The 14358-nt window shown below is 34.5% G+C and overlaps 1 protein-coding gene across 3 annotated transcripts in view; it reads right to left on the bottom strand.

The window, feature by feature from the left end:
* LOC135200058 (arf-GAP with coiled-coil, ANK repeat and PH domain-containing protein 2-like) overlaps nucleotides 1-14358 on the bottom strand; it is a 135501-nt gene that overhangs the window by 47348 nt on the left and 73795 nt on the right. For 2 of the 3 annotated variants that reach the window (XM_064228318.1, XM_064228316.1), the window contains 6 exons: nucleotides 5990-6092; nucleotides 5289-5531; nucleotides 3673-3779; nucleotides 2830-3022; nucleotides 1082-1196; nucleotides 372-532 (listed from right to left, as the gene is read on the bottom strand). In XM_064228318.1, the coding sequence (XP_064084388.1) occupies nucleotides 372-532; nucleotides 1082-1196; nucleotides 2830-3022; nucleotides 3673-3779; nucleotides 5289-5531; nucleotides 5990-6092 (922 nt within the window). The remainder of the gene's footprint in view (nucleotides 1-371; nucleotides 533-1081; nucleotides 1197-2829; nucleotides 3023-3672; nucleotides 3780-5288; nucleotides 5532-5989; nucleotides 6093-14358) is intronic. The other variant, XM_064228317.1, reaches the window with a different exon arrangement.

The following is a 14358-nucleotide window of genomic DNA, read 5'->3' on the forward strand; positions in this document are numbered from 1 at the left end:
TTGCATAAGGACTTATACACAAAACCTAACCATTCTTTCCTCTTTAAACTCTTTAAATGAGAGACAAGGAGTGAGAGCACTGGCAATGTAGGTACTCAAGGTTTCCTTAAAATGATGACATACCACCAAAGTAAGCAGTGTAAAACACCATATGATTAAATCCTCAGCAGATATGGAAACAGCATGCTCTCAAAGCCTGTGGCATTATACTAATACCATTATTAGAAAAGAATAAACTAAAACATGCACCACAAAAAATAAGGTTTCTTAGTAAAAACAAGTAGAGCCTTTGCCTCTAGTAAGTAAGCTCTCAAATAATGAATCATAAATTTACCAAGATACCTGCTTTTTTGGAATGTGGGTTAACTTACTCTATATGAATTTGAGGTATGATCTGAGATTCAGGATGATTAACTGGAGTTCCAGGTTCACTAGCAGACTCATCATCATTTGTGTGATCAGCAATGTTCCTACTCCTACGATGAACACGTTTGCGTCTCCGCAATATACTCCAATACTTTTTAGTGGGCTTCTGAAAGCAACCAGGAAATAACTTGCTATGTGATAATTATAATTTAATAACTTTTTTATTACTTTTTCCAAGGTATATAAACCAGAGCCTTTTATATGATAGTTTCATTTTGAAAATATTTTTTATCTACAGCATTAACTTTGATCTACAGCATTAAGTAAAATATGAAACAAAAAATATAAAAAATCCCTGGGAACAGCTTAATAAAAACAACAACCCTGATGAAGGGCAAAGAAAGAGAAAGGAAAATATACTGACATAAAAAATTTAGGCCAAAGGCTAGGTACTAGGACCTATGAGGTCATTCAACACTTGACAATAATACTGAAAATATTGTTGGGAGAGGATAGAAAGTAAGATGGATAAAAGAGAATTTGAACAGAGGTATAGTAAAAGGTTCCAGCTATGAGCTGAAAGGAGACTGCAAAGAACATTACCCCACCTTTGGGGGTAAGCAGAGAAAGAGAGAGGAAGATTACAATATTTCATACAAATCTATTTCCCTGACAATCTTAACCAATTCTTTATACAAAAAGCCATTATAAATACCTTTTCTGGTGAATTAGAGGAGGGAGAGGAAGACCCATCTAAAATTGAAGTCGACAGCTTCTTCACAAACTTTCGTTCAACATACTTGGCTTTAATCCATTCCTCTCGAAATGATCTGTAAATAACAAAGAAAATAATAATAAAAAAGTTAAAGTCATGTAAATGACTGATTATTAAAGCTGAGGATGTCAATGTTTAATTTGTATAAAAAATTATGCATAGATTCATTCAGTGGCAGATCCAGGAGGAGCAAGGCAATAAGCTAGGGGGCCTGAGTAAGTGATAGCTTCCCCAGCAGGGTCTTGGGTGGAGGCCTGGGAGCAAAATGCTTTACATATAACATTTCACAATCATTTTGGGACACATTTTGGTACTTTTATGATGGTCAATATGAAAAACCTGTAACCAATTCTTGTTAGATGGAAACCAGTTACAGATCTATACTGATTGATTGAAACTGGGATACATAATACAATCCAATTTCAATAATTAGAGAATACCTAATGATCAAAACTGAAATATAGATAATGATCAAAACTTAAATATAGATCATTCATACCATTTTTTATCACAGATGTTAAATTATCTGCTATACGTACTTGCATTAGTTGCATTAAACACTGACTGTTGTACGTGTCTGTTTCAAGAAAGACTGTGTTCTTTCTTTCTTGTATTCTTAGTTCCTCTCAGCCAGTTATTTCATCGTTTTTTATTTTACACTTGATTTCTGGAAATCTGTTCTTTATATGTACTCTTATTGCTACAACAACAGCAACAACAACAACAACTATTACTACTACTAACATTATCATCAGTTGAAAAAGAAACCCACAAAATCACTTTGTACATTATATTTTACTGCACACTTGATTACTTTCAAGCCCTATCTGTGGCCCATTTTCAGATGTGTAGGTTGTCAGCCTTGAAAATGGGCCACAGATAGGGCCTGAAAGTACTCGAGTGTGAAGTAAAATAAAATGTACAAAGTGATTTTGTGGGTTTCTTTTTCAATCTTCAGAAGAAAACTGAAAGAAGTTTTTGTTTGGTTCATTATTATCAGTTTAGATTTTTGCTGATATTGATGCTTGATAATATAGTGTTCCCCCTGTATTCGCGGGGGATGCGTACCAGACCCCGCCCCCCTGCGCGAATAGCTAGAGTCCGTGAATAATTGAAACCCCTATAAAAATGCTTAAAGCTGCCTATTTTCTTAGTTAAAACTCAAGAAACTCCACTAAAAATGTTTATACCTGTTTATTTTAATTGTTTTATCACAAAAAGTGCATTTTATGATGAAATTGATATAAAAAAAGCAGGAATTTGTGGATAGGTATTTCTCATAGAAAAATACCACGAATATGCTAATTTCCCGCAAATAATGGGTAGATATGGTCCATACAGAAATCTGCAAACGTGAGTCCGCGAATGCCAAGAACACGAATACAGGGGGGTCCACTGTAATCCAGTCTTATGGGCACCATTCATAGCTGAAGGGGGCCAGCCCCACACACCCCCTAATTCTGCCACTGAGATTCATACACATATGTTATATATCATGCTGTTAATGTGTGGTACTTGACAAGTGTTTCCACTTGTGATTGGAGGATTTTAAGTCAATATATCAAATTTCCCATGACAAGAAATAAGATACCTAGCTCTACAATACATCATTATCATATCTTCTTTTTTCTATGACATATTCAGTGGTTTCGTGCAATTACCTAGGTTAAGTAGTAATGTATATTTACCTTTGGCTGTCAGGTCTGAGTGGTTTTAAAGAATCTGTTTCCTCTGGCAAATATGTTGCCAGGTATATTGAGTTGATGATTTTATTGCCCAGTTCTAACATCACCTTAATAATCTCCGGCTCCCAAGCGTCCAACGTTAACGACCGCACCTTGGAGTAGTGTACGCCCAGACTACGGTGAATACCAGAGCACTCTGGGAATGGATACTCAACTTAATGAATGAAATTAAAAACAAGTCTTTTCCAAATAAAAAATAATAATCTAGAATTAATATAAACATCAGGCAAATAACATCAGCAAGAGAAATAGATAATCACTGTATTTCACAGAATCATGTTTGCTATGGATTTTTCTCCAAGGTATACATCACAATTTAAATATGCCTGTAATGATATTTGACAAATCTTCACTAACTGTGGATACAGAACATCTCACTGTAACAATACAAGATAAAAAAATGCAATGGCAAACTGACAAGACACTCTTCTATTTGCAAAACAAATTATGTAAGGTTATGTAAGAACTAATTCAAACATTTCAAACAAGACACAGATGGTCACCACATCAAAGACTGAAAACATTACTACAAAGAGAACATAGGTGAAGTAAATTTTTGTGTGAATTATTTGCTCCACTTCATGGTTTTATAGTTTAAGAACAGAAGAAAACATCCTTACTCTACTTCGTACCAAATGCATGCATCAATAAAAGCAAACTTCATTTACTAATAAAACACTCTTGGTGGTTGTCACTTTTACCAAACAGAAATTGAAGCAAAGCCTTCCATTAACAGTCAAAAACAAAAAACTAAAAATTCAACAGATATAAAGTAAAGTGTCGTACCTATGCAGAGTGTTATTCCTAGGTTAATTGAAGCCCACCGAGGGTTCGTAGCACCACAATCACAGCAAATGTCATTGCCTGGAATGCTCATTATTTCTTGCCATAACCTGAAATATAACAGGACATTTATTCTGAAAAACAATTCCAAAGATATTTCCAAAACTTAATAGTAATGACTAGCAGAATGGAATGGAATATAAAATTTAGGTCAAAGTCCAAGCACTGCAACCTATGAGATCATTCAGCGGTGAAAAGGAAACCATGATTAAAAAGGTTTTTAAGGTGTAACTGAAGGATAACCTTGCAGTTGCAATATTAAGTGGTGCGCCAACTGGCAAATTTCGAGGAACTATCGAATTTGAATTATTAACAGCTTTCAAATGTTTTATATCTAAATAAATATATTCTGAATGAAGTTAATGCTGAAATTTTTTTTAGATTGGTTCATGGACAATTTTGTTCATCACTTATATGGCAAAGTGAACTATAAATTGTAAAAATACTTGTAAAAAAAAGTCCGTATGACTAATTCTGGATAAGATCAAGTGAGTAATACACTGTTTTTGGCTTTTATATGTTAATAAACATATCTAGAAGCGTTATTGCTAAAAAAATTTTTTTTTTAGCTTGGTTCATGGACAATTTTGTTCATCACTTGTATGCACTGTTAATGACAAATTGTAAAAAATGTAAAAAGTCTGTATAACTAATCCTTAAAAGGATCAAGTGAGTTATAAACTGTTTTGCAATGTTTTACATGTAATTAAACATATCTTGAAGCATTATTGCTAAAAAAAATTTTTTTTTTTTAGATTGGTTCATTGACATTTTGTTCATTGCCTGTACGGCACTGTGAAGAGAGAGAGAGAGAGAGAGAGAGAGAGAGAGAGAGAGAGAGAGAGAAGAGAGTAGCGAAGAGGAGAGGAGAGATGAGGGAGAGAGAGATAGAGAAGGAGAGAGAGAGCTTGTGCAAAAATAATTGTCACCCACTAAATTATCCCATTCTCTCTAGTGATAGTTTCATAGAGAAAACAGGTTATAATGATGCAGGGATAACTCGCTCAAGATGAACCGATTCCCTCAGTTTTCTTTAAAATCCAAAAAAAAAAATTAATTTTTATTTTCTCAAGTTATTTTTCTCAAAACTAAATACTTATTTCTACAAGACTGAAGTATATTCAACGAAACTTTTAGAGCATAGTTTAACTATATATATTCAATGAAACTGTTAGAGCATAGTTTAACCATATATATCTTTATTTTGTCGTTAGGAAAATAATTTTTTAGTATACTAATATTTCTTTGAGGGCATATTTTTAAAAAGCAACGTCACAATATTTTCCAACTGCAAAAAAATTTGTCCTAGAGGTCGAATTACTAAATTTCTCCAAGAGAGAATTTTCATGGTTAGTTGTAGAATAAGTGGTAAACACTTGAATCAAATCCCTTCAATCATAAACATGATATAGAACTATTCATTTACTTTATATGGGGCCTTATGTCATAGGCATGCCCCTTAAACAATTGTTAGGAGAGGGTGGGAAGTAAGACTATGAATGGAGATACAGTAAAATGAATGAATGCAAGGGGTTGTAGCTAGGCGAATAACGACTTACGGGGGTTTGTGAGCATTAACCGACTGAGGAGTAGTAGCAGGAGAGGAGGAGGCTGAAGAATCACCAGGAGTCCCTGGGACTAAAGAACCTTTTGCAGGATAGGGAGATGACCCTGGAGTGTCTAGTTGATAATCTCTGTTCATGTCTGGAGTGCTTAACTGTAAAGCCTGACCAATACCACGTTGTAAAGCTGATATCCAAGACTGATAGCTATCCTCACTCTCAGCTTGTAGCATGTGACACCTGAAAGCAATGCATTATCATGATAATGCTCTTAGACAGATTATTTAATAACTTAATTTCTCTATTATTACAGCTGAAAATATTCAATGCTGCATAATTTGAACATTACAGGTGACCAGTGAACACAAGCAATGATGCAACTAAACAAAAAATGTAACATCACACTATAGTTTAAGCCAGCATTCACAATGGTAGTTCATGTTAAAATGATAATTTACTGCAATTTTCTAGTCATCTTGGGAGACTTTCTTTAATATAAGTTTCTTTAACATGAAGTCCTCTTAAATCAACATTAAAATGAGTTTATGAAAATGAAGGAAATTTATTGGAGATGAAGCACTCCTAGCTAAACTTTAAAATGAGCATGAAACATAAAAGAAACAAAGCTTCTACGCAAAGTCTTCTTGCAGCTAAATAAATAGTAAAGGTACGTGACATATAAGTACATGAAAACTTACTTCATTGGGGATACGACTTCAAAGCAAAAACGCCTGTCAACCTCATGAGCAGGCTTCACTGTACACAATCTCAGATCTTCTTCCATTACAGTAACTTCTTCTCCTGATTATTGGATATGAAATCAAAAGAAAATCATTAAGATCTAGAGATCAAAACACACCAGTTTCACTACAATAAACATACAAATTGCCTGATACATGTGAAATACAAGCACATTAAACATCTTATGGTGTACTGTGGTGGAAATGGGCAATAAGTGTAAAAATAAAAAAATAAATCAGCCACTAAAGTGTATTCATGGGTCCTGAAGAGGTTACACTTTGGGGAACAAAAACATTAAATAAAAACTTTATATTAGCTGGCTGATAGTAAAGCATGTTTGCATTACTTTTCAACAAAAGGCATACGTACATCATTAAAAATTCATACCTAATCCTGGTGCTATAAACGAACATACATTAGGCTGATTTGCTATATAAATGAACAGATCCAAAAAGTTTATGTCAAACAAGGGTTCTTCACATAAATGTAAAAATCTTACCTTACATTTACAAAAATTAGATTTTAGAATGAGTTTTGTCTAAAAATCTTTCTACTGCATTACATAATAATTTATCTCCTGATATTAAACTATGCAAAAAGGGGTTCTGAAGAAATATAAATTAAAAAATTCATACAATATTTGTGAATCAAACTGTGTTAAATTGGTGAGAACTTATACTATGCAGTACTCTAATGAAATATAATAATGTTAAATAGTAAAGCACAGTTCAAAGATACTATTACATAACACATAGGGCATAACCAGAGGGTCATTGGAAGAATTGCTTCAATTCAATCTAGAAAACATATGAGATGTATGTCAGTAGCAGTTTCTTATTAAATAGGTCAAACCACTGCATTAACTGAAATTTGAACCTTACATCACTGGCTTGAACTAATTAACACTCAAAACACAACTATACTCCAATTTACTAGTTGGCTACAATAGGCTATCTAGCTACCATACATTAATTTAGTATTGCCAGTGCTGCTGTGGAGGAGATAAAGATAAATGCATTGATGCAACACATCCTTGAGTAACTAAAATAACATGTATACCTGTGGTATCCACTTTTTACTCAAACTAGTTACTGCAAAATCAACAGCCATGTAAAGGACAGTTAAAAGTTTTATATTTTAATCATAGTAGCCTCCACATTTCTTTAATATTTGAGAATACACAATAAACACAACAGCATATCTAACACTCCCAAGATCCTCCTGGTCTCCTTTTTCTATCAATTCCTATTTTTATCAAAATCATCTATGTATGTATGTATAATATAAGCCTTGACACTTACATATTCTTACCACTTCACAGAACAGTTAATATTTATTAATTAGTTTAATCAGTTGTAAAAAAGCTAGGGTACACAGGAATTGAGAATTACTACAAGACAATTAGACATTCACAGCATTGATTCCCATTTTCATAATTATGTTGAAAGTGTGAATATTTAAATAAAATATACTCTAATATTCTCAATAAAAATAACAATACACCATTTAGAAGAAACTTTTATACCATTCAGAGAGGATCATTTTACAAGTATGATAACTACATAGAAAAACAATGACCATCAAAATCTATACAAAAATCTATAGAAGAGTATAAAAGCAAATAATTTTGAAATTTAAATATTGTAAGGTTATTCACATCTCCACACCTTCAACCAACAATTCTAAGCATATAAAAATGATCATCATCTAGTGGTCATAACATCAACAAGTTAAGACATTCAATTAGTGTTTCTAGGCCAATGAGTGAGCACTGTGCCATGCAAGGCTAATTATTTACGTGCATGTGATTAAGGTACCCGGCCATCCATCCAAAGCAGTGCTCTGCTTCTTGCTATTTCCTGGCAACACTTTATCGCAGCTCTTGTGCACCAGATCTAAGTCATATTGAGGCTGAACTTTTGTCATATGGATGCTGACTTTGCAGAGAGAGAGAGAGGAGAGAGAAGAGAGAAGAAGAGAGAGAGAGAGAGAGAGAGAGAGAGAGAGAGAGAGAGAGAGATGCTGAATTTTGTAATCACCAAATTTCTATAATAAATCATTTTGTCAAATCACTTGGTCCTTCTTTCTTGCTTTTCCCTTCGTTTAATTTATAAGGGCAACTCTGAATGACGTCATTATAAATTTACAAGAACTGAAAATGAATCTTGCAAGCTTGAAGGCAAATTAAGAAATCGTGAAAATATTTGCCTTTGCCATCTAGGAACTTGAAAGTAATTAAGTCATAGCACAAATATCAATACAAAATAAACAACTTGATAATGAGTTCAGTAACCTCATTACCTACACACCAACATTTAATGTTTAACAGCTCAGCTTTTCTATACTGCTTTCTATTCTCCAATTTTGAAAGTATTTCCAACAGAATTATATAAAATATTCATAATAGCTTAATACTGCAATTAGTCTCTTACTCATAGTCTTTTAAGTCATGTCAGCCATTTGGTGTGAAGTTACTTCAATATCAAATTCAATTTAATTTATCTGAGTTTAAAGTATTTTCTCTTTTTTTTACTGAAACACATTTGACAGAGTAATAAAATGTTACCATATATTCATAAAAGAAGTCATGCAAATGCCTTTCTTTATTTAAAATTGCTAAAAAGCATCAAGTACAGCTACTAGGCCATTACAGTCCCTTGGCAGAATTCCATTAAAGCTTCTAAGTTCAACGGTTTTTCAACAATGCCACTAACTTCATACCATAAACATCTCAAGAAAAAAGAAGCAATGATGGCAGAAAACACAATAGAAGAGTGACTCATGAGGACAAAAAGATATCTCACAGTTTCCTAGTTTTCTGATTGCATATTGTATTTGAAATATCACTGTGTATATGGAAAGTTTCGTGGCAGTATTTACACTTCCTCACATCCTATAACTTACAGAGAGATGTAATAAAAAGTATATTCTACAAAATATTTAGGTTTCCTAATATCCTAAAACATACTAAGAAATGTAATAAAAAAAAATATATTAAATAAACAGAGAAAGACAGATGAATTCGAGAGTAGGACAAAACTCAAAATATCAATTATGGTACGTATATCACAGTTACCGATTTAATTTAAAATTATAAAAAAATTTTGGGAGCCCTCTTTAAAAAAAGTTAAATTCTTTCTCAAACAAGAAATATATTACGTATCTGGCTCTCTTGTAGAACAACAAACACTTCAGTTAACTGAATCTCAAGGTACAGTACTCAAATAAGCAAATGTCCTGGCAGACATGACAATCTGCTCACAAGTCAAACAATGGCACTACAAAACCCAAAACTTTCTGAATTACAAAAAGACTGTTGTCCAGACCAAAATTACCTTTTTAAATAATTTCATAAACCACAAATGAATTATCAAATCAAGGTACTGCAGTGGCATGTTGGTCACAATCCAGAAAAAAATTATTTCTCAAACCAAGAAATTACAAGTATCAAGTCTTGAAAAGGTATTTCCATCCCATAACTGCATTGGAAAAATTTGTTGCAAGTCAGATTTCAAAATACTTATAATAAATGGGTACATAGACCATGGTGAATAACATCACTTGGGATATCTATTAAAATATGTATACTGTGCATACAGTATATTCTGAAGTTAAACATCATTTCCAAGAAAAAGAGAAAACAACAAGAAAAGACAGGTTTTACAACACATACTAGTTTTTTCATAGAAACCCATCAGTAAAACATATATGCGTACATTGAGAACTCTTGAATGTGCCCAAACTGAACAATCTTGTATCTAAAAGAAAAAAAAATGTGGTAGTTTTACAGCCCAGAAAATAACCTGGATGCATAGGTATGTACTCATCAATTACCTTCCCCACTTTTCATTCACATACAATGGAAATGACAATCTGTGAAGATTAGCTAGAATGGGAGGAGAGAATTAACATTGTAACTGATGGGTTTTTGAAAAAAAAAAAAAAAAAACTACCTTTGTTTTATATACATTAAGCTAATTTTATGACAACACCATTAATCCTACACATGCCTGAATTTGAATTTCAGAAGGAAGGATAGCTGATAAAAAATTACCAGTGTTTGTTTATACAGGGCGCCTACAAGATCTAGAAGAACTTAGTGACTGGTACAAGTCAGGGAGTCAAAGAAAGTAGAGTACTTGGTAACATAAAAAATACTATCCACAGACGTCTTGGCGTCCAGTTTAAAATGAGTGAGCAAATGGTTTACAGATATGAAGACCTCCCATAACCAGTAAAATATCAAACTTCATGTACTATACTTTGCTCATTGTCCTGTACAGGACAACCTACTGATCCCGTCCTGTCTGGAAACCAGAGCTATTTCAATTTCATATGTCCATACACAAGCAGGCAGTGCTTGTCTAAGGTCTGACTTCTCCCAAATGATAAATAGTCAGTGACACTAAGTGACATAATTATATATCACAATTTTGCTGCTGTTACCAACATAATCAGCCAGCTACACAGGCATCTCTGAAGTCTTAAGCTGTTCCAATGTGCATGTGCTTCTAGTGCAGGGTCTGGGTAAAGACTTCCAGAGAAGTTAAAAGGCTGAAATACCAGTCTTAGACTTCATCCACAAATGGCTTTGGTTCCATCTCCTGCCACAACCTTCCTTTTACAGGTACCATCCTTTATCAGGGAACTTCACCACAGGCCATCCACCTTTGGCCCAAAAGGAAAACTTTGCATCCTTTCTAAAGCTGACTTACTGTGGGTGAAGGAAAAAATTCATACCTGGTGTCATTTACTGTCAGCATTTCTAGTGTGCAGGCAACCATTCTGGGGTTAGATTGCTGCTTGGGGACAATGCTAAATGAACTATGCTGAAGTTCCTCCCATAGCCATCATCAAAGAAACTAGGTCCAAAAGTCATCGTGCCTAATATCTACACTATATATGAGCAACCTAATGTGGAGAATCAATGCCAGGCAAATGACAATGCTGTACTGGCCTTGGCACATCATCCAAAGACTTGGCATACCAACAGAAATGTACTGATGACTCCAAATCCATTCTATGGTCAGGAACTTGCAAAGAAATTGCTCAGTCGCATCAACCTTCATCAAACTGACAGTTAGAAATGGGATAAAAAGTTAAAGCTAAGTAACTGCCCCTGTAACAGAAGTATAAGATGCTTGCAAGCAAGACCCTGGATCTGAAAGGTCCTCTGAGAGCATTTAATTGAAAAATATCCACAATAATTTATATGAGTACACATACTTTTATATATTATGAAGCATGCTCGGAAGTGTGTGAGACCTCCTATAATTCTAAACTTCTGATATATCTGAGCATCTTTTTATCCTTTCTTGAAGCATAACTAAATGTTCTATAAAAATAAAAAATGCCCAAAGTGGTTGTTAGTGGCAGGTCATATCCTACAGAATAGTTAAGTAGCCCTGCATCCAACAGTTCCTTTGGGCTTCTGTGGTCTAAAAAAACTCAGAGATCTGACAAACCCAGTTAAGGGCCTCCAAGAAGGAGGGTCTGTCTTGCCTCTGGTTTCTCTACATTTTTATGATCAGAGAGCATCCTAGGATTCTTAGCAACATCAAAGAGCCCTCTTGGGTGATGCTGAGGATGTATTCAGAGGGCAGATGTCTTCATTGTAGATCATAGATTATCTGGTGTCCTCTTCTGGGTTACAGGTACCAAATAAATCTTTGATAAAAGTCAGTGTCTCCTCTTCACCAATCTCAGTGCTCCAATAGAAGCTGTTGACAAAGGAATGTCACTGGAGGATAACAACTAAAGGAAGACAGTAGTATACAATATTCTTTTCTCAATTAGTGTCTATGACAAGGTGATGACATGCAGTGAGAGGAGGAGTCATTCTCCTCATGCCATTACAATACCAACTACCACCCAGCAGCTTTTCATATATATACTGTCTTGGGGGAATGACAGAGGCGTAAAGTTCTAGTGTCTATGGCAGTCACTACCATGACAGTCAAGATCTTGGTGTCTACAAACATCCCAAATGGCACTTCTCTTGTCTGAAGGTACTACTACCTTTTGATGAAGATGGCTCTTAAGATGGCTCTTGAGAAGAATGTCTTTCTTTAAGGAACCAACATAGCAGCTGGCTGTGGATCTTTGTCTGTAGTGTAACCAGATTTGGGCATTCAGAAAAGGGTGAACACTGATGAATGGGAGCTAGGAGACAGATCCACATTCATCTCAAGACATCAAGAAGGCATGGAACGAACTACCAAGGGCTTGGCCCATTAACTTACTACATTGCATTAAATTCAGAAAATATATAGAAAACAACATAACAAAACCAGGCACTATGAGAGTCACAAAAAACAAAGCAAAAAAAGTTGTTGGTATACATAACACTTAGTATATGAAAAAATAATCGAACAGACATTGTAAAAGTAATAAACACATTCTAGCACAAGAAAATTAACCAGCTGATCTAACAAAAAAATTCAGTAAAAATTACAGGAAGCCAACATATGTAATGGATACACTAGCAAAAAAGGAAAAAATATGAAAATGTATCAATGATTAACACCCACTAAAGAAATGTTGCAAATTACATTGTCAAAAAAGACTAAAGTCTCCTCACTCTACTCACAGTACAGAACAGATATGAACTAAAATCGGCCTCCTAACACTAATTATTAAGCTGTCATTAAAAAAAAATCAAAATTACAAATTTTTAATTAATTTGTACTTTTCATAACTAACAAACCTTCGGTCTCACATTAGGATAAATATTCTAGTGCCAGCTGGAAATCCAGTAAAATTAATAAAAACTGAAGAAATTAAAATTTACAAACTAAATAAAAAAAATATTCGTACATACTCGATTAGCTGTGCGACTACACATCTGAAAGGTACCTGCTTTAATGCATAAATTATACATCACTTAACACAGAAAACGAAATGGCTGAAAAATAAAAAAGAATAACTTAATAATAGAAAAACTGTTAGAATAAAGTTAACAATTGGCAAGTATGCAGAGGATACAAGTTGGGCACTTACAGAAGAGTTGTTAACAGAACTGTAAACTTATTAGAAGGGTGAATGTGATGGATGAGTACTGTGTACCACTGCCTCCAGGTGATACGTACAAGTGCCATGAAACTAACACACTTATTTTTGTTCATTAGACAAACCACTACATACACAGTCTGAAGACATTTGAAGACCTCAGTTGTCTTATACATACAGTGGAACCTCAGTCTCATACTTCATCCTTTCAGGAAAGTTTCACGGAGTCCGAAATGTACGAAATCCGAAGCAATAATTCACATAAGGATTAATGTAAATCCAATGAATGCATTCCAGACACCCAAAAATGTCAATAAAAAATACATTTTATAGAGAATAAACACAGCTTTACAGACAGAAAACAATGAGAATTAAATATAAATGACTAATGAAATGGATGAATAAACATTCACCATCAATTTTACCTTTATGGAAGACTCTGTTAACATATGGAAGACAGAGAGGAGGGGAGAGGGAGCAGCAGAGGTTATTGTTTGGAAGGGGAATCCCCCTCCAGAAGGACTTCAGGTATCAAAGGACCTATCTGGGGTTATTTCTATTAGTTTTTTACTAGCACTATCTGGGGTTACTTCCCCGCTTCGTTTTTTGCTGGCACTAGGACAAGCTTGGGTCAATAGACCCCTGTCCCACAACAAAACTGTCCAGACATTTGTTTCTGGCATCTCTTTAAAATTTGCCTAAAGTGAAACACGGCATTGTCATTAAAGGTGTTGGAGACATGGATTACATCTTTGTTAGGATGATAATTCTCCACAAAACTTTTTACATCACTCCACTTTGCAAACATGTTCTTAATCAGAGAAGTAGGCACATTATATATGGCCATTCACTTTCTGAATGTTTCAAACCAGTTTCTGCTGGCCTTAAATTCACTAGCAGCAGCACTTGTTGTAGGCATCATCTTACTGAGATTGGCATGCAACATCCTCCAACGCTTTGCTATGACTTCTTTCTTAAGTTTTACAGTGTTTCTTGCCTTTTTTACAGAAGGGCTGGCACTTGGAACATTCTTTGCCCCCATGATGGCTTATTTAGCAGTTGCACTTGAATAAAAAAAAGCTTAAAAAAGCACAAAAAAGTAAAAAACAATGATCACAAAAGCAGAATGGGTCACAAGAGAACATGGAATGCTTTGTTTGGGGGCTCGGTATGGGGCCTAGTCGCAAGGTGGGCCCTGGAATGAGTGTTTCCAGGTGTACAAAATCTGAGGATATGTACAAAACCAGAGTCAAAATTTTGTCAGGAAAGGTCAACAAAAACTGATCTGTTTCATGTCCTTGACACCAGAAGTTTAGTG

Source organism: Macrobrachium nipponense, chromosome 26 (assembly GCF_015104395.2).
Source record: "Macrobrachium nipponense isolate FS-2020 chromosome 26, ASM1510439v2, whole genome shotgun sequence".
Lineage (NCBI taxonomy): Eukaryota > Metazoa > Arthropoda > Malacostraca > Decapoda > Palaemonidae > Macrobrachium > Macrobrachium nipponense.